This window comes from Denticeps clupeoides, chromosome 2, assembly GCF_900700375.1.
Source record: "Denticeps clupeoides chromosome 2, fDenClu1.1, whole genome shotgun sequence".
Classification (NCBI taxonomy): Eukaryota; Metazoa; Chordata; class Actinopteri; order Clupeiformes; family Denticipitidae; genus Denticeps; species Denticeps clupeoides.
In genome coordinates, this window is record NC_041708.1 from 19,207,109 (window position 1) to 19,234,162 (window position 27,054).

Genomic DNA, 27,054 nt, shown 5'->3' on the forward strand with positions numbered 1-27,054 from the left:
CTCAGAGACATCATAGAACCCATCATCATCCCCCAATTCCACCAGCACACCCACAACTTTCTGTTCATGAATGATAATGCTCCACCACATCGTGGCACAATTGTCACAGCTCGACTACAAGAAGTAGGAGTGCCTCATATGGTATGGCCATCAATGACCTGGCAGAACTGTAGCACTTGTGGAAGAGTGGAATGCATTTTCTCAGAACATCATGAGGCTAGTGAGGAGCATGAGACGTCGCTGTCATTGTGGCAAATGGTGGAAACACCCACTACTGACATTGTCATTTTTTGTTATTTGGGGCTATCCCTGTTATTGTCTACATTTTGGGGGTAATAAATATTAAACTAATACATTCTAATACATTATTAATAATATCAAAGGGAACTTTTACGTATTTCATTAAAATTCAGAGCAAATAGGAAAAGCACTCATGTAAATAACAATATCCCTGACGTATTGTGAGTAGTGTATAAGAAGGCTTATTGTCAGCAATGGCATGTTGTAACAGATTAATATATTAACAGCAAATTCAGATTTACATATTGGATTGATCAAGGCAAAAGGTAACATCTTTGGCAACTGGAAGGAATGGAAATATATGATACTACCTCAAAAGCTGAAAAATCTAAGTCAAAAGGAGAATTATCCCTAAAGATTTGATGGTTTTTTTTTTTATCACAGAGGATCACTTGTACTCATTGGCGGCTTTTGTTGTATCCAGTGCATTCGCTTGTTCACTACACAGTGCGCTATATAGAATCAGCTATAATATGAGTTCATTACGACTGCACTACATAGATTATACACCACATAGTCATTCACCACATTAAAAAGCAATATCATTGATCATCTTCTCAACAGAATATTCCAAGAAAGGAAAATCGATAAACTGACCAAGCTAGAAGATAGCTTGCTGTCTATGGACTGGTTATCATGCTGACCTCAGTCCACTACCAAGAGCTCAGAACTCAGAATGTCTTCTGCTGTAGACATTACTTGAACACGGACAATCTAGATAAAATATGGTGCGTGTGCATACCCTTAAACAAATACTTTGTGGAAGCACCTTTGATTTAATTACAGCAGTGTTCTTGGGTAGGAGTCTATCAACATGGCCCATTTGACTTGACAGTATTCGCTCACACGTTTTTGCAGAAGTGTTCAAATCTGTCAGCCCTGCACAGCCCTCTTCAGGTCACCTCACAGATTTTCTATTGGATTTAGGTCTGGACTTTATACAAATTCTGTGAAGGATCCTCAAGAGTGTGAGGGACCATGAACATGGGAGTAGGCTGACTAGAGGACATTCCCAAGGCACAGTGACATCCGTACAGTTGAATATGCGCTCTACCATACCAATGAGCACTTCTCAGTCCTTTATGGCTCTGCTGCCAATGAATTTGTGCCAGATCCCACAGAGACAGGACATAGCTGCAGCTAATGACTGATGAGGTAATGCATGTTGATTCATGAGTGCTGGGTGGCACAGTTTTAATAAGGTTTGGATGTGTTTAAATGAGTCTTTATCTAATTCATCAATATCATGGCTGATTATTCTCTTCAATACAAGTAGAGTGATTGAGAAAAAGGTCCCGTTAAATGATTCATATTTACAGTTCAATTGTTATAATACACATTTATTTGATCATGTTATTGAACAGCAACATTTTAAATCATATAAATCTCTCATAAAAAATATGTTTAAAAAAAACAAAACAACATATATTCATAAACTGTTGAATGAATCACCATTTAGGTTGCGGGGTAAAAACGGATTATGAAGAAGAAAAAAAAGATAATTTAATTATGAATTAAATAATGTGACAGGAAGTGCCAAAAAGGTTTGAGCGAGTTCCCCCCTAAATTAAGAAAAGACACAGCTGCAAGACTAGCACAATTTTAACTGAATAAAATTAACTGAATCTCAAAATCTAAAAGGAGTCATTTTCATTTCTGGATTGATTTTTGGCAGAAAATAATAAAATAAAATAATTGTCACCATTGCTGAAAAGAAAAAAAAAAACGTTTCAACATCAAACCTAGCAGCTCCGATTTCTGATCCTGAAGGATTCTTGACTCTTAATTCCAAACTTCTGTACCTTCAACCAGTCACATAATCACATACAGATAATTTATGTAAGCAATAGCTGGAATAAAAGATGTCAGTGGGGCTCCAGAACAGGATTGGGGTCTCCACAGCAACTGACATTTAAACATTTTGAAAGATTTCAAAGAATATGACTCACACATGGCTGACATTAACATGTTTTAATGCCAAATGCCCGACAAACTGCACATGGTCACATAAAGGCATATGGTCAGAACACGGTCACAAAAAAGCCTGCCTTTAAAGAATTAACAAAGTATTCACTGTGATAAAAGATTAGATGCTTCATTGAGCTAATGGATGCTTGACAAACTGCTGTAGGTGGCGTCTGTTAACCTTTCCTCAGGGAGTCTAAATTCAATATACCACTGCTCCCCATGTTACACATCTGTTCAATAAATACTGACTATACACTATTACATCGTTCTCATCCAAGTGTGTTAACACAGCAAGTGGCAGCCTGTTGAGGAAGGTAAGTATAAGCAGGTTAATACAAAGATTTCTCTTAAAAAGGCACCAGCTCATGAACACAAACACCCACCAATTTACAAACAGTTGGTGGAAGTTTTTACTTGTATTTTACTGTCATTCTGAAATGATAGTCAAATAGTTCTATTTTAGAAATCAACACAACAGCAATCAACAGAATATGGAGACTCAAATGGAAAGGCAAAAGGTTCTGAAGATATTGCTACCATGTGATGTATTTCAGCGCTTGCAGCAGCTCAAGCCTTTCAGATGAGGCTGATGAACAAGGATAAATTGTTGTGGTTACAGCAGGTTCGCTCCAGTGCTACTGTCCAGGGAAGAGTCCTGAGCAATCCTGCTTTGTACATAGAGTCTTTGGGGTTTGTTTTTGAGTGCTGCAGACCGAGTCTCAATAGAGGGGAGCAGAGCTGAGCCAAAGACAAGAGGAGAGGGAGAGACTAGCCACTGGGCCCCACCTCCTCATGGCCCTGTTTGTGCTCGGCCAGCCACCGATGGATCTGCTGCTTCAGCTCCTCATTGGGCCGGATCTGGTCCATGGTGAGGGGGCTACGGTTGAAGGGGTCTGTCTGATCGCTGTTGGTGGAGGCAAAATCAACAGTGAGACCGCAGACAGTGGCAGTTATTTTATGACCTACAGCAGGTAAGCTGCATACCTGAGGAGATGGCGTGCTATTGTGGAACGATCTACAGTCACATTAGAAGATGGGAGGACAACAGGGTCAAGCATGAGAGTTGACATGATTGGATCCAGGAACTCATCTGGGGCATCGGAGAAAGTTTCCTCCTCTTGCTGATGCCTGTCTGCTAAGGACTGCATATGAAGATGCGAATGGTCAAAACACACATGGACATGTGGCAGTGAAGCAAAAGTGATTAAAAAAATTTATTTCACCTTAATTTTATCTGCAAGGAGGCTGAAGGACACAATCATGTCTCCAGGCTTGTGAATCTTCTTGAGGACTCGAATGGTCTGGCAGAAGAGAGTAGGAGAGTACGAGCGCCCATCCTTTGGGACACTTGCACAAAAGTTTTCTTCATCTCTTCAACCAACAAAAAGCATGAAAGTTTTTAAGAAATGTTTGACCGAAAAAAGGCAGTAGCATTGTTTTCACTTTGCTGAGGGTTGACTGGATGGTATAATATAAAATGAAAAGGGAAACAAAACTTTCAATTGCATCAGATGAATAGTCATAATGAACCCACCCCAAGTTGAGGTAGATGGTGCAGATGTCGGACACAAGCTGCTGTGGCTTGAAATCAAACTCACTGAAGTCCTTCACCTTCAGAGCACCCATCTTAGGCCCAACCAGGTGCTGCAGGAAGTAGTTCAGCATGGAGATGATCCTCTCAGCCAGGAAGGGGTGTACAAACAGCCCCTTAATCTCTAAGAAACCAATTATGTATGGTTTTAATCAAACACGAAATGTACACTAGTAAAATATTTATGGACTATGTCCACTTATACATGTGATCATAAGAACCAGGCAAAACACTGATTAGTGAAAATCGTCTTTCCATAGCATTAAACGTCACATTCAAGTCACATTAAATCCTTACACAACACAGTTGTTGTTAGTCCAATCTGGATGATTGAGGAATTTAAGGAGTAAAAATGTCACAATATCATCACTCTGAAGCAGCAATTTCTGATTATGCTGTGTTCAGTCACAGGGTAATACGACCAGCTGCTAGGAAGGACAGAAACTACCTATTTCACCACATTAATATGAACAGCTCAGCTACGAGTGCTGTCAGACATCAGCAATAGTAGTAGCAATGGTAGCAAATATTACGTTTTAGTAGCTGGCTGGTGTCGGGTGCACCCACCTGAGGTGAGGAATGCCAGCGTGCCGATGGTCTCATTGGACATGATGTTGTGAAAGCGAGCAAGCTGGCCAAACATCTGCAGACTGGACTCTTTCTCCCTGTGTGCATCAGGTGCTAGTCCCTCCCACTCACCACGGTCCCGTTCCAGCTGCAGCAGTTTGATCTTGCTCAGGTACTGTAGGCCCACATACAGCAACACTTCAACTATGCATCGGCGCCATTTTCTCCACAGTCACATATGCCCATATTTTAAACTGGCTGACAATAGAAGAGTTGAATCATTTGACAACAGAAAAATCCCCACATTTACACACAAGAGACTTATCAAAGCATATGATTTCATCAAAATCTTCCAAAGACTAGTATTTTTGACAAGAACCACTACTTATCTCTGAATACATTTCAAGAACACGTTGAATGAATGGTCCAAGAGTTTATATATATTTTTGAGCAAATTCACGTCATGCGTGATTATGGATAACATGGAGCTGGCCTGTGACATTCATGTGAACAAAATTTTTTAAGGTTTCTTCCTTTTGCTATGCTACATCTGTTCACACCCCATGACCTCCCATGGCCAAGGTAAATTAGCGTATTTGCTGCTAACTGAAAATTTACACTTAATTGTGACATTTTTAGTTGTAATTATAAAATTAGGAATTTTGAGTTCTCAAAAATACAGTGGGTGCCTAGAGCCTTTCTTTCTCATACCTGTATTGCCTCATCCAACAGGAAAATTGCATCATTCATCAGAAGGTTCAGGAATCGCAGGAACAGAGGTGGGTTCATGGCCTCAAGGTTTTCTGAAGCATAAATGGCCAGATGCTGGAAAAGAATAACAAATAATTGCAATTAATAAAAATGCATTAATGCATTTCTTACAAGAAATTGAAAAAGAACCTGTTTGAGGGCTGAACGACTTATTGAATTTTAACCGAAATCACGATTTGACAATTGTAACGACTATAATTAGTTTTGCAACCCCAGACTCTGCTCCACTTGTTTATACCAGGGTTGCTGCAGGAATACTTATTCGCAGACATGCTGGGTTGGGCTGGAGATGGTCCGTGAGCGAGAGGCTGGAGAGTTGGGGAGGCAGACCATTGCAGCAACGGCACGGTGGGGAGGATGAGACTAGGTGCGGCTCGCCGTGATTGCGCCGAACCGAGCCTGCATTCAGTGTGCGTGGGGAGAGTGAGTTCACAATGAGTTCGTACCGTGAATGTTTTACTGCCTGAAGTTTACTCAAAGTTCTTTCATCTGCGCGATTCTTAATGGCAACCCGCCGGGCGCAAGGTAGCATCACTGTTGTCCCAGTGTGATAGACAGTCATGCTCAGCAATCAGATGTGTCAAGTTAAAGCCATGCCCACCTAAATGCAAAGGACACTCATCTTGGGGTATTATAGTGCAATGTATTATGCTAGTTTTTAATACACATAGTATAGTGAATACCAAACCGCAATCAAATCACAATCGGTCATATGAATCAAAAATTTGATTTTCTTCATTCAGAAATCGTTCAGCCCTAACCTGCATTTATCATTTTCTTGCCTTGATACTTTCCCTGTAGATCTCCTGGTCCCACATATACTTCAGAATGGGGTACATGGGTCGTCTGTAGTTAAATTTCTGTTCAAACTGGTGAGGATCACCTAGATAGGGCAATTAAAGCATTAAAAACTCCAAAAACCTGGGTGCCTTTGGTGATACCAGAGCTCGCTTCACCTGTAAATTCGATGTCGACGAACACAGTGATGAGAGCCTCGGCCAGCTGCGGGGCATGGCAGAATGTACAGAACACCCGTTGTCGCTGGAACATTATGGGCTGTGCAGCGCCCGCTAACCCCATATCCATGTGAGGCATGACCGACTCCAGAACCTCGGCCAGCTTTGCACGCAGGTGTGGATTCTTCATTCTGAGCAGGAAAGAAGACCTGGTCTGTAAGGTTGTGCATGTGAAATTGTGCTGACTAATAAGAATTCCCTTTTTTTTGTACACATAAATGACCAATGAATTTTGCTTCTTCAGATGTCCCAGAGCATAGTTTAGGCAAATTAAAGTGTGGTTTTCATGGCATCTTTAATTTGGAGAAGAAAGAAAAAAAAAAGAAGCAGAATAAGTATGTTTTTTGCAATGTCCAAATGTAATAATTTAAACAGCATGGTCTTTAGGAGTGGTACATAAAATTTGAACATTTGGTTTACATTGTAATTCTTAGCAAGACTCATAAAAGCAAACTGAAATCCGGTTCTTGAGAGCATAGAAATTTCGTTGTATGCCGTACAGTAACAATGGAAATATATATAAAGTCTAAACATGCAATCACATTATATTAACTCAATACTTCGCTAGTGATAGAGCAAAAAGGCTGGTTGGGTGAGTTTATTTTAATTGCCACTGCAACACCCCAAAAACCCTAGAGAATCTGCTTTTAGTGAAGTAAAGTGATTGTCATTGTGAAACACAGCACAACGAAATGTTTCCTCTGCTTTTAACCCATCAACCTTAGTGAGCAGTGGGTAGCCATGACAGGCGCCCAGGGAGCAGTGTGTGGGGGACAGTGCTTTGCTCAGTGGCACCTTGGCAATCCGGTATTCAAAACGGCAACCTTCTGATTACACATCCTTACCTGCTAGACCACCACATTAAATTAACTAATTAACTAAAATTCAGACAAGAAAGATTGTGTATGGATTATGTAAATGTACTAAGCTTCCATGCTGGACCACAAAAAAAAAAAAATCACACACACACATAAATGTTGCATGAGGCCCTTGATTGCTCTGCTCTCCCAACACATCTGCATATAAACCAGAGAGCCTATCTGAAGTCAGAATGTCAGCTTACCTCTCCACGTTTCCCATGAAAACAGTGATGAAGTTCAGCACCTGCTCTATACTCTCTGCTGAAGTTTCCAGGACCTCATCCGCAAAGCGTCGAAGGAAAATGAAGAAATCCCCCATGTTCTCCACAAAGAACTCTTAACACAGAGTACAGATGCTTAACCATTGGTTAAAATTTCTAATGGCAGTTCATTAAGAGAAGTGAATGCCATTGTGAAACACTGCAGCACAGCGCACGGTGACAAAATGGGTCCTCTTCTTTTAACCATCACCCTTGGTGAGCAGTGGGTAGCCATGACATGCGAGCAGTGTGTGGGGACGGTGAACCTCCGTGGCACCTTGGTGGATCGGGATTTGAACCGGCAACCTTCTTATTATGTGGCTGCTTCCTTAACAGCTAGGCCACCACTGCCCCAATGAGTTTTATAGGATCTTTATGAAAGATCTTATAACTTTTGACTAGAGACAACAGTAGTATTAATGTTTTGCCACTGTGATGGGAGGTACCTGGTACATAGCAGAGCAGGCTGTTGTGCAGGGTAGGCAGAGGAAAGGATAGAGGCTGGTGCTCAGGGCCATGGTTGTTGAGTGCAAGCTGCACTAGCAGGGCAGCGCAGGAGGCCTGCAGGTTAAGACAGTTCTGCAGCATGGCCGACTGGGTGGCGGCCGCCTTGGTGGACAGGTAGATAGTCATGAGTCGCTCAAACTGCTCCCTGAGGGGCTCAGCGGCTGCTCCACCCAGCTGCACCTCCCGCCAAGTCCCCTGCAGCCGGTGCAGAGACTGGTTCATCTTCACCATCTGATCGTGCAGTCTGGGGGTACAAGGGCCACACGAATTAGCAATAAAAACACAGAACAGACCTAATTACAGGAAGCAGACATACGGGCTTCCCACCAAGGTCACCTCAAAATCACCTTACACAAAACAATCCTTATAGCGTTCAGAAAAGGAAATGAGTTATGATAAAATAATAGTAAAATAATAGATACAACTAAAACAACCGAACACCTATGAATATGCTGGATTAAAATAATAATAAAATCAAACAAATGTGAAAGTTTAACAAACCAGAGATTAGTCTTGGTTGTCAGTAAACATACATATGACATTTTCAGAGCTATAAGCATTAATGTTCTATGTAGAAAACTGAAATGTGGTTTGCCTTCTGAGATAAGGTCTCATAGCCAGTGTTTAGGATATATGACAATATCCAAATTTCCGATGTTCCCATATTTCCCTTCAATTGCTCGAGAACCAAATACAATGGACAAATGGAAATCTATTACCTTAATAGCACAAATCACATTCATCAATAGATGAATAACCTAGTGAATCATTCTGAAACTATTGACATGTTCTTCCAATGCATTCTGATTAAGTTTAGACTGGTTTACATTATGTTCCAGACCATATACCAGTCCTTCAAATCACAGTTACACTAGTCTAATTCATCATCTCTGGCATGGACAAATGAAGAGCAGAGTAGACATTGTGCTAAACCTGTGGAATCCCAGGTGCAAGGTGAGCTGAGTGAAGATGAGGTTCTCCGTCAGGAGACTGTAGGATTGGGAAAACTCTGTTGTCTGCTCGGGAGGGACTGGAATCAGACATGTTTCCTTATCCAGACCTGAGGACACAGCCAAGAATTTATGAAACTATTTGCACTTTGACAATGTGAAGGTGATCATGGTAACCATGTCAATCAGGCACCTCGGGCATGGACGTTACGGATGCGTCTCTCTTCCTCACTGAGCTCCCTCAGGGCACAGTAAGTGGGGTTAAAGGTCAACAGCTTGGGCAAGTGCGGCCGACAGAAGGGCTGGCAAAGTTTCAGGAGGGCAGCGCCAAGGTTAAGAAAGAAGGCATCCGAGGCATACATCTGGAAGAAGATCTCTGGCATCTGATTGGCCCAGATCTTGGCACGACCAGCGTTGGCCTGAAGGCAGCCTCCAAGCCATGAAAGTAGGAGATGACGCGTCTCACTTGACTGTTGCAAGAGGTTCTTTAAGAGCTGGTACAGCTTTTCATGGAACTGACACATGAACTACAAAACAGGTGGAGACAGACCAATAATACTTATTTTGGAGGTTTCAGCATATACTACAACAAGAAATAAAAGAATGTTTTGCAGATATTTCTGGATTATCAAACTGTAAAATTAACACTATTGAATCATAAAAAAACAACATTAAAAATGTTACAAATCTGTGCACATCCAATGCCAAATCACATATTCTCTCCAAATACATTAAGCTCTGAGCATAAAGCAGAGTGATCATCATTTGTCCCCAGTAACATTGATGCATTCTGGGAATGAACAGAACAAGCATGAGCAAATGTTTACACCGCTACAAAAGTGCTAAAGACAGTTATGCATTTAACCCCCACATGGGGAAAGTGACTCATCAGATTCTTCTGGGGTGGAGCTATTGCAAAATCTGAAATATTTACTATTTGTGAAACATGAGTTTGTGTACCTGGTGAATGTTGGCCTCCTGGACCTTCATCTCCTGTGGACTAGAGCGTGATGTGCTAAGGAAGTAGCCATGGTTCTCCACCACTCCTGGGGTCTTGAGCAAGCAGGAGATGCTGAGCACTGTGCCAAGAAGGGTCTTCTGGTACTGCAGCCCATTGATAGGGTCTTTGGGCTGAATGTGCTCCACTAAAACCTGCAAACCACCACTCACAATTAAAAACAATCACCAAATTTTGAAAATTAAAACTTAAAAAATAAAAAAGATTTAAGTACTAAACGTCACCAGACCTACTCAGGTAATTAACCGGCCAAAGTAAAACTATATGTGGAGACCAGACGGACAGGTTTGTGGTCAGGGGACAAAAAGAAAGTATAATCTTCAAAACTGCCCCTCAAATCCAAACCCAGAGCCCCAGACAATTACTATTTACAACTGGTTTACAGGTAAAGGTGGCATGTGAAGGATTACATAATGCAGTAACACGCATGTTGATTTCATTGGCATGGTGATCCCTTCTGAGCATCACCTTGGCAACATCCTTTTGCCGACTGAAGTAGAGGAGAACGTCCAGGTATGAGTAAAGCAGCAGCTGGCAGAGGTCAAGGTCTTTCACTCGTCCTTGGAAAATGTCAAACACTGGCACCATGATCTCCCCAAACGTGCGCACTTCCTGATCAGCCAGCAGACCTGCAATGACCTCCTCCACAAACTCTACCACCTCCTCCATCCCTGCATTCCCCACACAACAGATCAATGCATTAATGCAGAAGTGAAAAACTTGAAAGAAACATGAGGCAATCTGAGAAAGAAAACTCACTGGCCCCACTGACTCCATCCAGCAAAAGGTCGAGAAGCTGCTCATAGATGGTTTGGCTTATGTAGATCTCAGGCGTGAGAAGCACAGTTCGCGCATTCGACACTGTCAAGTTCTTGCAGCGCATAGCATAAGACAAGAGTTTCTCGGGCACTTTAGTGACCTGTCCCATCAAAAAAGGCACAGTAGAGAATTTTGGAAAATGCTAAAACAGTAGAAAAGAGCTGAGAAGAATGGGGCATGCAAACTTTTGTGTAAAATTCAAATACTGTGTTGATCCAAATAACAGACTAAAACCCTTTCAATTTCGCTAAATAATTTTTAATTACTGTAATTAAATTAAGTTTTGGCTGCTCCCGTCTCCATTTCCCCTTATCCTCTAGAGCTTTCTCTTCCATACAAACTACCTCTAATCACATTTATAAACTTTCTACTAGGCCTTGTCCAAACCAAAATAGTCTCACTTCTCTGACGTTATCTCTGAAACATCAAAACACTAACTTTTCCTCTAATGCACTCATTCACTGTGGGGCAGTGGTGGCCTAGCGAGTAATGAAATGGGACTCGTAGGCGAAAGGTTGCGGGTGCAACTGAGGTCCCGTAAAGCAAAAGGGGAAATACATAAACCATTGCATCTGGTCATAATTCAGTATGGCCTTCACAATGCAGTCATATCCAGCAGACATGCATTACCTCCTCCTTGGCTCTCTGGTAGCAGGCATACAGGTAAGGTATTGCACATTTCTCGCCAGCATCGCGGTCAGCTGACAGATTCACCACACTGCAGGAAGTCATGTAGATCAGGTGATTTCCTGGCTCTAGCAGCAGCAGTCTGTTGAACAGTGCCTGAGGTGCAAAACAAAGTCACCAGTCCTGTGAGCCCCCCTGGTCAATTCCCAATGGGAAATAATGTGGTGGCTCCAGCTCTCACCTGCTCAATAGTGTCCATGTCCAGCCAGTCCTGACCATCGAGATCGGCAGCCATCTCCTCCAGGTACACGCACCGAGGAGGGATGCCATTTCCTCCTCTCAGGCTGGGGTCACCTGAGGTCACAAAGGTACGTGTCACACATGAAATTATCACAGTAACGCCAATGGCATATCTGAAAAAGCTACTGTGACAATAACTGGCCGGAATGTATTAACTGTATTGTGTATTGACTTAATAGATACAAAAAGATACAAAAACAATAGACAGTCCTATTCTCTCCTTCTACTAAGGTGTGGACCACATACCACATTAATAAACAAATCTTAAAGCACTAACATCACAGTATGACCACCCTGGCCAGCAAAGACGGCTTAGTCACCGCATTACCAGTAAAGACCTGGATGAACAAAGACAGATGAAAAGATTCCAGATGACACACACTGAGCATCTTCAAGCAGGAGATGATGTCAGACAATTGTGGACAAAAGAAACGACAGCAATGACATGGCATAAAGACATTACACCATCTATCATACAAATGCAAATTTATTTACAGAGATTCTTGAGGTTTAAACTATATCAAATGACAAAATGATTAAATGGTACTAAGAGCAGGTCCAGGCTTTATACACCACTTCTCATATTTAAGGTGAACACCCCATTCATATTACAGTATCCTTAAAAAATAAAAATAAAATCATGTACACATTCTGCTTCATTATCTCATTAACACTATTGATACATCTTGAAATCTTGATTTTGCAAATTCTCATGTTCCCAAGATTTCTTGGTTATTCATTACGAGCGTGCGCAAAGAAAGCTGGGATTTTAAAAAGCTGTAGATTTTTTTTTTTAGATTACATTCAACTTTATTGTCATTACACATGTACAAGTACAGTGCAACGAAATGCAGTTTAGCTCTAACCAGAAGTGCAATAAACAGCAAGTGCAGGATAAAGGTAAAATAAGTTATGGGCAGCAATTGCAGGATTGCAATTGGTCCAGCTCGATTACAGGTTTTTTTCAACAGTCAATTAAATGAAAGTGAAGTGCTGCAGTGTATCACAATGACAATCACTTCACTTTCACATCTTAGATTTACATATTAGAGACTAATTCAAATGAATAATTGTAGAATCCAATAGTAATGAGCTTCTGGTGTGTAGGTTAAATCTGCAGACCTAACCACCGGGTGTGTGGAAATTATATAAAAAATGTACGTTATTAAAGCAATTACAGGTAGTATAGTACAAATACAATGATTTTACACTGGCATGTTAACGGAACAAAAAAAACGATCTTGCTAATGAATTCAGGGTGAGTGGCAGGGGATTTAGAGGCTTATGACAGAAACCAGGGGTGTCAAACTCGCCTTGCGCGGGCCACATCCAGTGAGATCACTTTATATAGATCTATTATTATGGCCTGGCGATATGAAGTGCAGATTATACATACAAACTCAAAATCCCATAACACGGAGCTTCAGATGACTTGCCGAACGAGATTGTTAAAACGCAGCTGAATCTGTACAGGAGCAGTTTCCACGTTGATGCCAAATGGGTTGTGAAGCAGCTCAAAATTCATTTTTCCTTAAGGGCGCACAGTTTGTCAGCAGAGTCACTGTATTATGGGATCTGTAGTTTGTGAGCTGCCAGTTTGACATGTGACTTGCACATAGAGATGTTTGGGGAAGAAGAAAAAAAAAATGCATGTGCAGCCAGTTCAAGTTATGTAAAAGTTCCATAAATTTATCCACATGGTAATGGCTTTGTGGAAGTTTGTGGAACGTTTCAGGCAATTAAGTGATGTGTTATGACATGACTACAGGCAGTACTATAGAATGATTTATGACGTTTGTATAGTCTGAACTTCTCTGTTAAATTAATTATTTTAACTATTTAAATGTGTATAAAGCTTAACAATTAGTTTTTGGCAGAAAATCACTTCTTGGCACAGCACCTGTCCTCTTGTGGCCTGCCTGCCATTACATACATTCTCAAATTCAGTGACTGAAATGTCCGAAATGAGTAAAAGCTGTGGCTGTGAGCTCACGTATTGGGGTCACTCACTGTTGTCCAGCGTGATGAGGAAGATGCGCTGGATCATGTGGTTGATGTTGAGCTGCTCGCACAGCTCCTGACGTGACCGGAAGGACCGGCTAATCTCCGCCACAGAGTCATCGTTGTCCTCTACGCTGTCAGATACGGAGTTTTCCGACTCAGAATGACTCTCTCCCGACTCATCAGCTGGAACACATGCAGTCACTGTGAGGTCACCTGTGATAGAGCAGCATGCTTAGACTGACTAACTCTACCCTGCAAGAGTCTGTTTTACTTCCTCTACTAGCCAGCAAAACTAAAAACTGTCAAAAAAAAAGGATGGGTAACTAGTTTTAAAATGCTTGAACTTAATGTGCTTTGACCTTGCCAACAGAAGAAAATAATTCAGGTGTATAAAAAGGGAGTTCACCACTTACATTCTGTTTACAGCAGCAGCAAATATAAAGTTCAGTATCGAGGGTGACAGAAATACTAAAATGACTAAATTAATGAAAGTCTCATATTTTGCATATTTTGTTTTGTAAAGTATTATTTCTTCTTATAACACAATGCAAAGAACCAATATGATAATGATCATAATTCATAATAGTAGAATTAATCAATTCCAATAAAACAAGTCCCTCCCCACTTATAGCAATAGTTCAACTTAAACTTCATATCAATACTGTAAGTGAGAATTCACTTCAGAATCCTGTGATATGATAAAATGTTAATTTGTTTTCTGCAATAACAATAACATCATGATACAGTTAATCCCTTGAGAGATGTTACATTAGGCCAATACTGGGTACATGTTACCATTCTGTATTACCATCCCTAATGCACATAACCATGCGGTCTTGCATACACGAATTGTACATAGCTGGAATCCACACTCACACTCAGCCCACCTTCAGCTGAGTGTAGAAATTACCACAAACCCCCTTTAATAAAAGGTGATCAAATTTCATTAGCCATAATGCACCCTGACTGTTTTATTTCATGCAGGACCAGAGACTCACAGGGTGCTTCAGTGCACTGCTTCTGACCAGCTGCAAACTGCTTGGCATCTGCCAGGGAACTGAAGAGTGCTGCAAAGGGGTTTCTGGAAATGTTCTGGTTGTTATTTCCCTGGTCAGTCATCTCACTTGAGCAGCTCCATCCAACAGGTGGCAAAACGACGACCTGTACACGCATGGACATGAACAAAAGCAGATTTACGAAGCAAGACAGCGACCAAGGAGCGCTCCACAAAACTCTATTCCCCCAGGAAGACAAGTCGGGAGTGTCCAATAACAGTTTAGATAAGAGGTATTCCTACTGGACAATGGCGGCTTCTAGGTTCATTCATCCCAACTAAACGCATCAATACAAACAAGCGTGAAACAGATTTATGCAGCAATGTGGCAAAACTCTAAATACAATCCAACACCAAGCTGGAAAACGGCAAAATAAAATAGACTGCTAAGGCATATGGTATCGCATTGAAGGAGTTGTCATCAAGTTAAATTAAGGTTAACCGACGAAAGGCTGTCGGGCCGCAGTTAGCTACTGGGCTAACAGATTTAGCAGCGAGTCTCAAAATCATCAGTAGTCGAGTCTTTACAACCAAACTTCCGACCAACACGGAGATAAAACCAGTTATGTGAAGCGGCAACGACAGGTTTCAGGAAACAAATGAACATTCAGACCTGGCCTGTATCTACGATATGGTCAGTTGGGGCTTTAGCATACAGTTCCGCTATTGACACCGTGAGGTGAAACGTCATGAGGGAGCGACGCGCTTCAGGACGGAAAGCATTCAAGGCCAAAAGGAGCTTGGGTGTTTTCGCGTTTGGACCGTCCCCCAGGTCCCTGAGTGGTGGACTGCGAGGCTGGTCACCCATGTTAACATTCCAGGAAGGCGAAAAGCTAAATTGAAAGGGATCTTTAAACATAGAGCAATATGTTTATAGGGCACTACTTACGTTAAACAACTTGTTTACATGCCATATTGCAACGATCCTGGTGCATTTTTGGTCAATTGGACACTATTTTGATTGACAGTGGTCAATCAATAGCAGCGTTTCCCAACCCTAACCCTGGTCTTCGCTCCAGTCCTACCTTAATAGGGCTCATGTGTATTTTAACGGCCTAATAATCACACTGACAATCACTTTCACTTCATTTACAGCATTTATCAGACACCCTTATCCAGAGCGACTTACAATAAGTATTTACAAGGACAGTCCCCCTGGAGCAACTTAGAGTTAAGTGTCTTGCTCAGGGACACAATGGTAGTAAGTGGGATTTGAACCTGGGTTTTCTGGTTCATAGGTGAGTGTTTTACCCACTAGGCCACTACCACCCTGATATACAACTCAATATATTGCATTCTGCTATATTTCACGACAGTAAATGTACTTATTATTGTGAAATATTATTTCATAGTCATTATTTTTTACCAAACACAGATTATTGCAGAGGCCTTTTATCTTGTTTCAGCAGTTTTTATTCCAAAATGTCATCCTTTGTCATGCCGTTTTTCATAATGTGACTTTTCAGCAGAATGACTTTGTCTAACAATCAAGAGAGGCAGTTACAAATTAAATTTGTAAACATTACATTTTTAAATCTGAATAACACACCCAATAAAAATGTAAATATATATATATATATATATATATTGAGTACGGTTCGTACTCAATCTCCATCATCCTAGTCAAGATTGGGTCAGGCCTGGTCAAGCTCCTGTGGTTTTTTTATTTTTTCTTATTATCTTACATATAAACCAGTAACGTCTGGTACGTTTGGTACTGCCTTCAACCCCAGCAGCGGTGTGAAATTCTCTTCCTGGTCGGATTCCCTTCTCTTCGTGCTTCCCACTGTAGTTTCCCCTACTACACACTGACCCAAACCATTACAAATGGCTAACAGGGTAATGGCTGTGTGGAAATTGCCCAGTTAAGTTGGAGTCGAGAAACAAACTCTGACTGTCATTTATTTAAATGCGCCGCATGGCAAGTTCAGCTTTATAGTAATTTCAACTATATACGTCTAACAGTACACATTGAAACGAAACAACGTTTCTCCGGAACCTGGTGCTACATGTTACGATCACACAAAATTACATATGTATATACGTATGTAACTGACATAATGTGCATGTGTGCAACATCAACAAACTTGGCTAGAAGTAGTGCAAACATGGGACACAGGCAGTGCAAAAGTAATATTTAATTCAAACAAAACATTCAGACAACAGCAGCACTAAACTAGTGAAATTAGTACTGAAGCTGTATAGTAAAAAATTTATTAATATGCAGATACTGCTATAACAGAAATGTAATAAGAGATATGTAATAGGTAGGGTGTGTGTTTGACAGTCCAAAATTCCCTGAACGTTCAGGTGTCTGATGGCCTGTGGAATGAAGCTGTTGCACAGTCTGGCAGTGAGGGCCTGAATGCTTCTGTACCCTTTTCCAGTGTGGAGTATGAAGAGTGCATATGAGGGGTGTGTAGAGTCCTTCACAATGCTGGTGGCTTTCCTGTGTGTTTTAAAAGCAGTAATTAGCTGGAAAAAAAATTCAGTAATCTGACCGGGACTGAACAGTAGTAATTAGCTGGAAACTGTAGTCTCCCCTCTACTGGTTGAGTGATTTAAGGTGGACTGGAAAAGCTCTAACAAGAACAAAAAGAATCATTAAGCTGAGCACACACACACACAAAGTGTGTAAAATATGAAATCAGTGCATCAGTTTTGGGACCTCTTCTTTTCATGAACCACAATTTATTCAAACAAACAGGTATGCACCATCCCAAAATTCAACAGGGGCATGGCATACTGTTGGAAACGGTATGTCCTGGGCCCAGTTTTAATATGGATAATTATTATGGATTTCTTTTGATATCCAGGACCTGATAATTCAGTTTACTTGCAGTTTTTTTTCCAAAGTGACAGTTAATTGTATCACTGTTATTCAAATACAGAAATTTCCAGATTATTAAATATAGTTTACTAGTGTTACCCACAGTGTAGCCTACTGGCTATGTAAAGAAATACAGGCAGCCCAACAATACCAGTAGCCAAATAGCAATCATGTATTTTAATAGGAAGAAACAGAAAACACCACAATAAAAATATATATTTATTTCTCACATTGAAAATGAAAAAAAAAAATCATTAAAATACAATGGATAGTAGATGTTTTTGTTTAAATCTTTGAAATTTAGTTGGAATACAGATGTTTCACAGTGACCTTTCCCCTGTACCAGCATGAAAGGCTTCATGTTTTATTTATTTATTTTTACTGCCATGGTTCTAGATCAACAATTGTGCAAAATCTACATAAATTTTATCCTCAGATTTATATCCAGATTTAAGGTTTTTCTGAAATTTGTTCCTGAAATTCTCACTGAATACGCCTTGTGTTAGGATCAGGATTATCTAGATTTTTGGATGAAGTATATACCAATTCAAACACAAGATTTTGAACAACACAACCTGAAGGTTTGATTCAGATGAATTCTGAGATTGGTTTAGGTGATCTGATCTGATTTCAGAATCCCTCTTTTCCCTTTGAACCACCCATTTTCAAGATTCAATCCAATTGGTGAACCAAAATCACATTGGATTACCTTTTGAACAAGGTGGTCAAGAAGAATAAGAATGATTAAATAATACATTTTTCAAATCAGTACTTCTACAAAAACACGTTTATCAGTAGTTTATTTTTTCCAGTAGAAACTGAAAGTAAATATTTAAATATGAATTGCACAAACTGAATCTGAATGTATTAAATTGCATCTGAATTCCAATGCAATGAAACTCCTCGAATCCCGAGTGGAAGCTTGTTTACCTATTTTTGTATTTCCCCCCATATTTAGCCCAGTCAAGAACTGTGTTTAAGAAACAGTGTTAATAAGAAAATGGACACAAGCGATTGTTTTGTGTTATTTGCGCTTCATGTCAAACTTGGGAGTAGAGTTCTTAAATGGACCAATCAGCTTCCATCAACATCTGCAGGAAACACAAATATATGAATGCACAGATCACCAGTTGATCCATCGACTTGCACATGCTTCTCCCTAATTCCAACCTGCAGAGCTGTCATAAAGGTGGAAATGAGCACTGTTGGGAGTCGATTGCTTTTTTCATTGTGCGTCGCAAAAAATTTAAACTGAATTGTGAGAACTGAAATTGAGGTTTTTCCATTGCATTTTATGGATGTAAAAATGCAGTAATGGTGCAGTTCTTAGGGTCAGTGAGACACGCAAACCCCCTGACCACAATAAGGTAAAAGAGAAATAGTGAAAGATAAAACAGCAAAAAATCTAATAAATTATTCCTCATCTAACAAGTTGGTTGATTTCATGTGTCTTCACACAAAGGCACCAAATTCAGGTGGAGAACAGGAAGTGAAGTAGTGAAGACCTGTTACGTCCTTTGGGTCGCAGAGTGGTTTGGGTGCTCTGGGTTTGGTGTATGTTTTCCTTTCAGGCTGTTTGCTGGGTGGAGTTTGGGGATTGGTGGTTCCACCGACCTATCCCCCCACCATCAGTCTACGAATCAAAAAAAATTATTACACTGTATTGGTTATATTATGTTACAATAAAATTTGATTTAATAACACTTTTTTTTTTATTATGTAGGCTCGGTAAGCCATGTAAGACCTTAATATAGAGTAGCAATGATTCCTAAACTGTGGTACATGTGATACATTTGATGAAAAATATCAGCAATATGTATTTAATGAAAGATAGGTTTAAAGTGTAATGACTGCCAGTATGGATAAGGATGTGGAGGGCCATGGGGCCATCACAGCAGGTGCCCATGCACTTGATTATGGAGTCCTGATCCATCCCAGCTGACACCAATTGGACTTACTGGATCGGGACTCCATAAAACCTTAAATGCAGCACGCAGGCACCTGGTCTGGTGCCTCATGCCTACAGGTCTGATTTTGTTTGTTTCGGCATTTGTGCGTTTCTTTTGCATTATTTAATAAATCCCTTTCTTCAGAATGTCCCGTCTCTGCACTTCCTTCTCCCGTCAGCCTGTCGTCATGACAACTGTATAGTAAATTGAGCCCAAATGTGTGGCTAAGAATCCATTTGTCAGTTGATTGATTACATTTACAGCATTTACAATTAGTAGTTACAGGGACAGTCCCCCTGGAGCAACTTTGGGTTAAATGTCTTGCTCAGGGACACAATGGTAGTAAGTGGGATTTGAACCTGGGTCTTCTGGTTCATTATATCCCATTAGCACATGTTTTTGACAACTCATCCACCAAGTAAGTCTCGTGGTCATTTTAATAATAATGTTGTTAAAATGATGTGTGGACAGAGGGTGTCCCCAGAAGTCGTCCATGATTATTATAAGTTAGAGCAAGTCTGATCGTTATTAGTGTAGGGACCCTAGATTTTAATGCAGATCTTCAACGGCCTCAGGAGGAGCTTTATTGTATACAAGTTCTAAAACTTGAAAGGGGAAAGAGAGGGTGTTTCATTCATACAGGTATCTTGATAAATGTCAGGTGCCAAATTTTACCTGAATTAGATTAGGTACAAACTTAAGGAGCAGGCTATGATGTTAATAATACAACTCGGTGGAGGGGCACTACTGAGAACTATGTTTTTTAGAGCTCCTCATTAACACGCTAATTCTTACTACTTGGCTTGTCATTTTATCGGTTTGTTTATGGCACCATTTATTGATCAGAACATGAGAACGTCACAAAGTGCACGAGATGGGAAAGGAGCTGGCAACTCACCAGCTGAGAACAAGGCCAAAGCTAGCTTGGTCAAGGCTAGCAGGTCTTCAGTTGAAGGGGACTATGAACTTCCCCTTGCTTGACAAATTGACACAATCTTTTGCAGACCTTTAACAAGTTTGAGCAAAGTTTTCAGAGCATTTCTCATGACTCACGATTCATCTGCAAGGTTAAGGTCACCCAATAAAAAAAAAATTCACATCTGAAAATCATTGAAATCTGATGTTACATTTTTGCAAGAAACCCATGTTATGGCAAGACTCGGGACTAACTGGGTATCACAAGTTTACCACTCAACATTCACCTCTAAAGCTAGAGGTGTTGCAATCCTTTTTGGAAAACTGTACCTTTTCAATTTCATTCATCCAAGATTGAACCAAATGGCAGGTTTATCATTTTAACTGGATTTATCAACTCACTTCCTGTTACACTTGTTAATATTCACGGGCCAGCGTTTTTTCTTAAAAAGTGTTTGATCTGATTTCAGATGATGGTCTTAGCCACATTGTGATAACCATATTTGGATAGATTGTCCTCTGACCCCCCCCCGCCCCCACCTAATATTCTTGCGGTACAAACAATTAAAAATCTGATGAAGTGAAACAAGGTGGTGGATATCTGGAGACTGCAGCATCCATCGGACAGTGACTATTCATTTTATTCACATGTTCACAGATCATATACACGGATTGACTATTTTCTTGTTTCTTGCATCAATCATGCTAAATACCACAACATAATTCTATCTGATCACAGTCCTGTCAGTCTTATTCTTAAATTGTCTTCCCCTAGACATGCTTATGAGGCTAAGCAAGGTAGACTGGAGGACAATGAAAAAGAACTACAAACTGCTGAACATGTCTTACTCCAATCAAATTACAATAATATTCTCAAATTAAAACATGAATATAATTCCATAATGAGAGAACAAATAGGCAACATGCTACTTAAGCTTAAATAGAGGCACTTCGAGTGTCAGGATTGACTGCAGCTGTGCTTATAACCTGTACCCAATCCTGACAGCACTTAAGAACCGCATTTTTCCGCCCCTTCAGAAGGGACTGCATTTTCGTGGACGTTAGAGCACGTATGTGAATGTGTTTTTGAGTTCTGGCAATCGCCACACGCCTGCGGGCTCGTTTATGTTCTTTCATTTAGTTAAACTGTTTTCGGCCACCGAGCCGCGTTTATGGTTATTGATTGTTTGTTATAATAAAACCCCTTCCCAGCATGTCAGACCTCTGCGCTTCCTTTCCCCGTAAGTCCGTAGTCGTGACATCGAGCTCGGCGACAGGCCACAGAAATTATTGGCATGGCATTTATAAAATAAAATCTAAATCTGGAGTGATGCTTACAGATATAAAAAAAAAAATCAATGAGCATTTCAGGGAATTCTATTCAGATAACTCAACCGCTACAGAGAAAGATTTCAATCTGATTTTTGATTCGCTTCAACTTCCTAAATTAGATATGGCTTTCAGGGAAAGTCTGGACTTGACTGAAAATACCAAACATCTATTCAAATGTAATTTTGGTTTTTAATTTTTCTATAGATTCTGCAATGACTTATTTCTGGAGAATATTGCCTTGGTCTATGATAGGTCGGGTAAATGCTATGAAGATGGTGTGCTTACCCAGGTTTTTGTACCTTTTTCAGAACCTGCCCATTTATCTAAATGCATCTTTCTTTAAGAAGCTTGATTCTATTATTTTGCCTTTTATGTGGGGCACAAAGCACATACGATATCCAAGATGCATCTTCACAAATCTTCAGAAGAGGGGGGCTTGAGCTTGCCAATTTTCAAACATTACTACTAGGTGGCCCATGCTAGATCTCTTCCTTACTGGAAGTGTGGAGATGTTCATGCTGTGGAGAGCCCTTTGTGGCTACAAAAACCTCGTCATAAAAACTCCTTTGAGGATACTGAATCAGATAAAAGTGGCTTGCCGGGTTCCCAGTTTTTTCTTACTTGCTCCTACATGTCAAAAGCACTCATTCTTGCCATCATGGTAAGATGGAGCCTTTGCAGTCTGGAGAGAGATTGGTATCAGAACGTTTTGGAATTTGTACATTAATGACCAATTCGCATCTTGCCCAGCTAAGTGCTAAATTCAATCTTCCACACTCACACTTTTTTCCGCTACCTCCAAGTCAGGCACTTTTTGCCCACATTTTAATTCTATATCCCCCACCCACCCTTTTCTTGAGAACCTCCTGCGCCCTCCTGAATCAGCGGTTAATATCAAGGTTTGTGGGCTCTTTCAAAAATCCAGCTTCTTCTGATTCTTTGAGAGTAGTTTGGACCAGAGATTTGAGCTAGATCTTTGGGAGGAGTCACTGTTGAGGATTCATGGTTACTCTAGTAATTCATGTTACAGGTTAATTTAGTACAAGGTGCTGCATAGAATGTGATCTCAAAACAAAGCTGCTTCGTATCGTTCCATCTGTCCCTCCTGTATGTGATAAGTGTCATACGGCTAAGGCTTCATTGGCACAGCTTTTCTGGCTTTGCCCTAACTTGTACAATTTTTGGTCAGCTTTTTTATAAAACAACGGTCAAGAGCCTACTCCAAAAACATTCAACCATGTCACAATCTGGTCATCCTTGGGCATTCATCCAGCCGAGACCATGGATGAGAGAATTTGGGGACCCTTTTAGAACAATGCAAAATCATTCCACACGCATCATGACTCATGACCTTGAGTATGAAGCAGGTTGCAGGTTAACACGTGTACTTTATATGTGTGAACAGTGTCACGTCGGCGAAGGAAGTGTAGAGGCGGGACATGCTGGGAAAGGGGTTTTATAATCAAACATTAAAAGAACACAAATAAATGCGGCTCAGTGGCCAAAAAAAACAAACAACGGGGAGAACAAAAAGCGAGCATGCAGGCGTGTGGCGGATGCCAGAACTCAAAACACAAACACCTACCCTCAGGAGGATCCCTCTACCCAAACTTCATCCCCCAAAAAAATTCTTAGGGGGAGCACTAGGGGCTGGACTAGGGGTACCTTGGGTCAGGAACCTGTGGTGGCAACATGCTGATGCGTGAGGATGGTGGTGATCTTCTCCGGGTCTGAAAGGGCCACAGGATGTTATAAATGACTGGCATGTACCTGCTGCTCCACTGAAGGGTCCTGGGACAAGAGGGACGTCCCACATGGGGTTGGGCGTGTAGCTGGAGATGGTGGTGGGTGTGTCGCGTGAGGGGTGGTGGACGACCTCTCCAGCAGGCAGGGGCACTGGTGCTGCTCGACCCCATAGGTGCCTGCGCTCACCACACCTGGCTGAGCTCTTCCTCCTCTGCGCTTTTGGGTGGAGTGGCGACATTCTGTCACGTTGGCGAGCTGACTGGTTCACAACAGAAACTGAAGCTTGTGCACAGTCCACGAAAATGTCGGAGCTGCAGAAGGGGCGGAGTCACAGACTTTTATTGGCTGTCAGAATTGACTCCAGCTGGCAACCTCACCTGGAACCAATTCTAGTTCAATTTTTTTCTTATATATTGTCTGGCAGCCTTCTTATTGTTCCTTTTTATTATTATTTGTTTCTATATATAATGGTTTATATATAGAAATGTTATATATAAACTATCAAAGTATTATAGAAAAAATAGTACAGCTCGGCTTCATGAGTACCACAGAGGAAGACTTATGCAATCAACAGTCAATGCTAATATACTATGCACAATCTGTAAAGTATTCTCTGTCTGATGGATTATTACACAGTAAGGCATAGAATGGTCATACATTATAGGTGATAAGACTGGCTTGAACTATATGCAGCTGTGTTAGCTGTAGAAATGTCTGAACTGATCCTAGAATAATTAGAGTTTAAGACAGATGCAGTCAGATTCTATTGTGACAGTAATGTTGTCTTGGGACATATCTTTGATGAATCATAGCAATTCTACGTGTCTGTGCACAACCATGTATGAGTACACCGGATGAGTCTCCACAACAGTGGCGCTATGTGCCCTCAGACCAGAACCCTGCCGATCTGACAACAAGGTCAGTCTGTGCATCAAAACTCAATGGCACAAATATGGTCACAAAAGGGCCTGATTTTCTGTACAAGCACGCTTATCCTGAGGGTCATGAGCCCTACAAACTGGTCAACCCAGAGAAGGATCTGTAAGTTAGACCACAAATAACCATGTTCACCAGTCACACAGAAGAAAAACACAAGGGTGGCACATCAAGGCAGACATATTACTGGGAGCGCTGTAAGATCTGCAGGCTTGTGGATTGTGAGTGGGAAAAGACTGGTATCAAACATTATAGAAAAATGAGAGGTCCACCAAATTTTTGGAACCAACTTTGTTGACTTCCTGAATCTGACTTGGATGTAAATAATGGATGTAAATAATTAGGAATGACACTACAATCTTACCTCAAAGAACAAGGCTGCACTTGGGATTTACCACTTTATGTCCACATGGTGGCAGTGTGAAATAGGATGATAGAGGTCGTTCTGCAAGATTCACCTAGTTCTCATCATGCTGATAGTGGAGGTGACAGCAATAATGAATGCACGGCCAATTAAATGGAAAGGTGAGGTCTAGGGTTGTGAGCACAGGTGTATTGAGGAGGGCCTTCTGTAATTTAGCTATTGCTTCCTGCCACTCCAATGTCCATGTGAAAGTGTGATTGTTCTGAAGAAGGTAGGACATTGATGCATGAGTAGCTCTGAAAAGTGTCATGACAACAAGGCAAAACAGGGGAGTGAGCGTGTGTAGGTAGAAATGATAACCCCAGTGCAAATTTCCACCGCTTTGCTCTACGAACTCTATGAAAACGGTGTGAGCCGCAACATCCATGGATGTTGATGTTCTAGTTAAAAAGACAAGGGAAGGGCAGGATGAGGAGGTATAGAAAACAGGACAGGAAACAAACAGGAACGGTGTTACTGTGAGCAGGACGCTTGAGGAGGCAGAGTTTTTGCTTGAAGAAAGCAAATAATGACTGAGCAACTGGTGACGGCCATCCTGCCAATTTATAGGAGTCGAACCACCTTGTTTTCGCGTTGCTCCCAGTCACATGGATGGAATCATGTGACAATAAGGAGGCCAGGCCTAAGAAACCCTTCAGCTGTTGATTGACTTCAGCTAAGTCAGTCCCTAATAGTCCTGATTTTCTATTTGAGTGGGCTGTTGCCATCACCTTGTGGCCAAAAATCTCCACCTGCATATGAATGTTGTGACATTCTTGGAGGAGGCTGAAAAAGAGACACACAGTGCTGTGATGCACTCCTGGTTCTCCACCGTTGTTGGTGCTGAAGCTAGTGACTAAGGATGGGTACCGAAACCTGGTTATTTCTGTTCCTAGGTTCACAATAAAAAGTACAGATAAGAGCTAAACATTAAAGTACAGAATCAAAAAGTGGTATCAATAGAAGTAAGTAATACCCATCCCTACTGGTGACAGATGGTGCCTCTGTCTATCTCTGGTCTGGTTTTACTGCAGTTGTAGGTAGATGACAAATCTACACGAATAATGTGATTGTTATTGGTGTTTTGTTTAAGCTCAAATGTAGCCCATAAAATACAGGGTGGGCCATTTATATGGATACACCTTAATAAAATGGGAATGGTTGGTGACATTGAACACATTTTATAAATGGTCAGAAACTTGTAAATAACTCATGAAAGAATAAAGTTATGTTAAAACCAAGCACACCATTGTTTTTCTTGTGAAATTACCAATCATTTTGATGTGTCACATGACACAAAAACAAAAAGATGGATCCAAGATGGCCGACTTCAAAATGGCCACTATGGTCGCCACCCATGTTGAAAAGTTTGCCCCCTCACAAACAGGACGTTAATATCACCAACTATTCCCATTTTATTAAGGTGTATCCATATAAATCGCCCACCCTGTAGTGTATGCCAGCGGATGGCACAAGCATAAATAAAAACTGTGACAATGTGCAACCTCACTTTTCACTGGTCACGCACTACATTTACATGGTTGCAATGAACGTTTGTCTAGATGACAGTAGCAAAATGTTTTTTACAAATACATCACTCTGAAAAAATTTTACTCACAAAACACCGGTAAGTGTATGCTCCGACAAGATGCAGTCCATTGCGTAGCTGGGCATGTCACATTGTTTACCGCTCTGAAATTGCATAAATGGCTTTGATTGGCTGGCGCCGCTTAGAAACGCATGGTGTCAAAAAGTAAACAAATATCTAATTTGGCAACTGTAGCACAAGCCAGACCTGAGAGAGCAGTGATAGACGGAGACCAGAAAAGGGTTAAAAGAAAAAATGAGGTACACTTGAGTTAATTAGTTAAAGAAATTCAAAGAAAGTTATATAAAACTCTGAAGTACCTGTCATTCACTGCGCACTTAATGGAAAGCGCTTACTGTCATTGTTAGCTTGTGCTAATTAAAAGTGTTCAAAAATATTGTGTAAAATAGTGTGCTGGTATGGCTTCCAGCAACTGCGAACCTGGTTAGAAATAAGTTGTTAAGTTAATGAGAGCACTTATGTTTTCAGTATATTGCAGCTCATTGTTAAGGGTTTTTACTGAAACACTCAGACCTCACCAGCAACTTCAATAAAAAAAAAAAAAAAAGCTACAAAACTACATATCTGCTCAAGATCAATACAGGCAAAGCATGGCACGATTAAAGTCAGTAATATAAAACATACCTAGAAACCCTTCTAAACCCTGCCCTCTATGATCACAACCATAACCCAAAACTAAAATTCATAAACCTCTGCTTACTGTGCAACACAATAGCAAAAAA

General features: G+C 40.8%; 1 protein-coding gene across 2 annotated transcripts; it reads right to left on the reverse strand.

Moving 5' to 3' along the window:
* Positions 1-1,624: 1,624 nt before the first annotated feature.
* On the reverse strand, positions 1,625-15,313 carry ube4a (ubiquitination factor E4A (UFD2 homolog, yeast)). Of its 2 annotated transcripts, none has more exons than XM_028970110.1 (20): positions 15,226-15,313; positions 14,557-14,719; positions 13,565-13,771; positions 11,496-11,608; positions 11,258-11,410; positions 10,568-10,727; positions 10,277-10,479; positions 9,751-9,942; positions 8,984-9,317; positions 8,774-8,900; positions 7,780-8,084; positions 7,277-7,409; positions 6,154-6,344; positions 5,980-6,080; positions 5,138-5,251; positions 4,427-4,601; positions 3,803-3,983; positions 3,492-3,639; positions 3,253-3,410; positions 1,625-3,172 (listed from the first exon to the last, which is right to left on the reverse strand). In XM_028970110.1, exons 1-20 carry the CDS (start codon positions 15,301-15,303, stop codon positions 3,037-3,039), a joined length of 3,372 nt encoding a protein of 1,123 aa, XP_028825943.1. In that variant the 5' UTR covers positions 15,304-15,313; the 3' UTR covers positions 1,625-3,036. The 2 variants fall into 2 exon arrangements, with proteins under 2 accessions (XP_028825943.1, XP_028825944.1); XM_028970111.1 differs by having other exon boundaries at positions 3,037-3,172; positions 13,565-13,741.
* Positions 15,314-27,054: the final 11,741 nt, after the last annotated feature.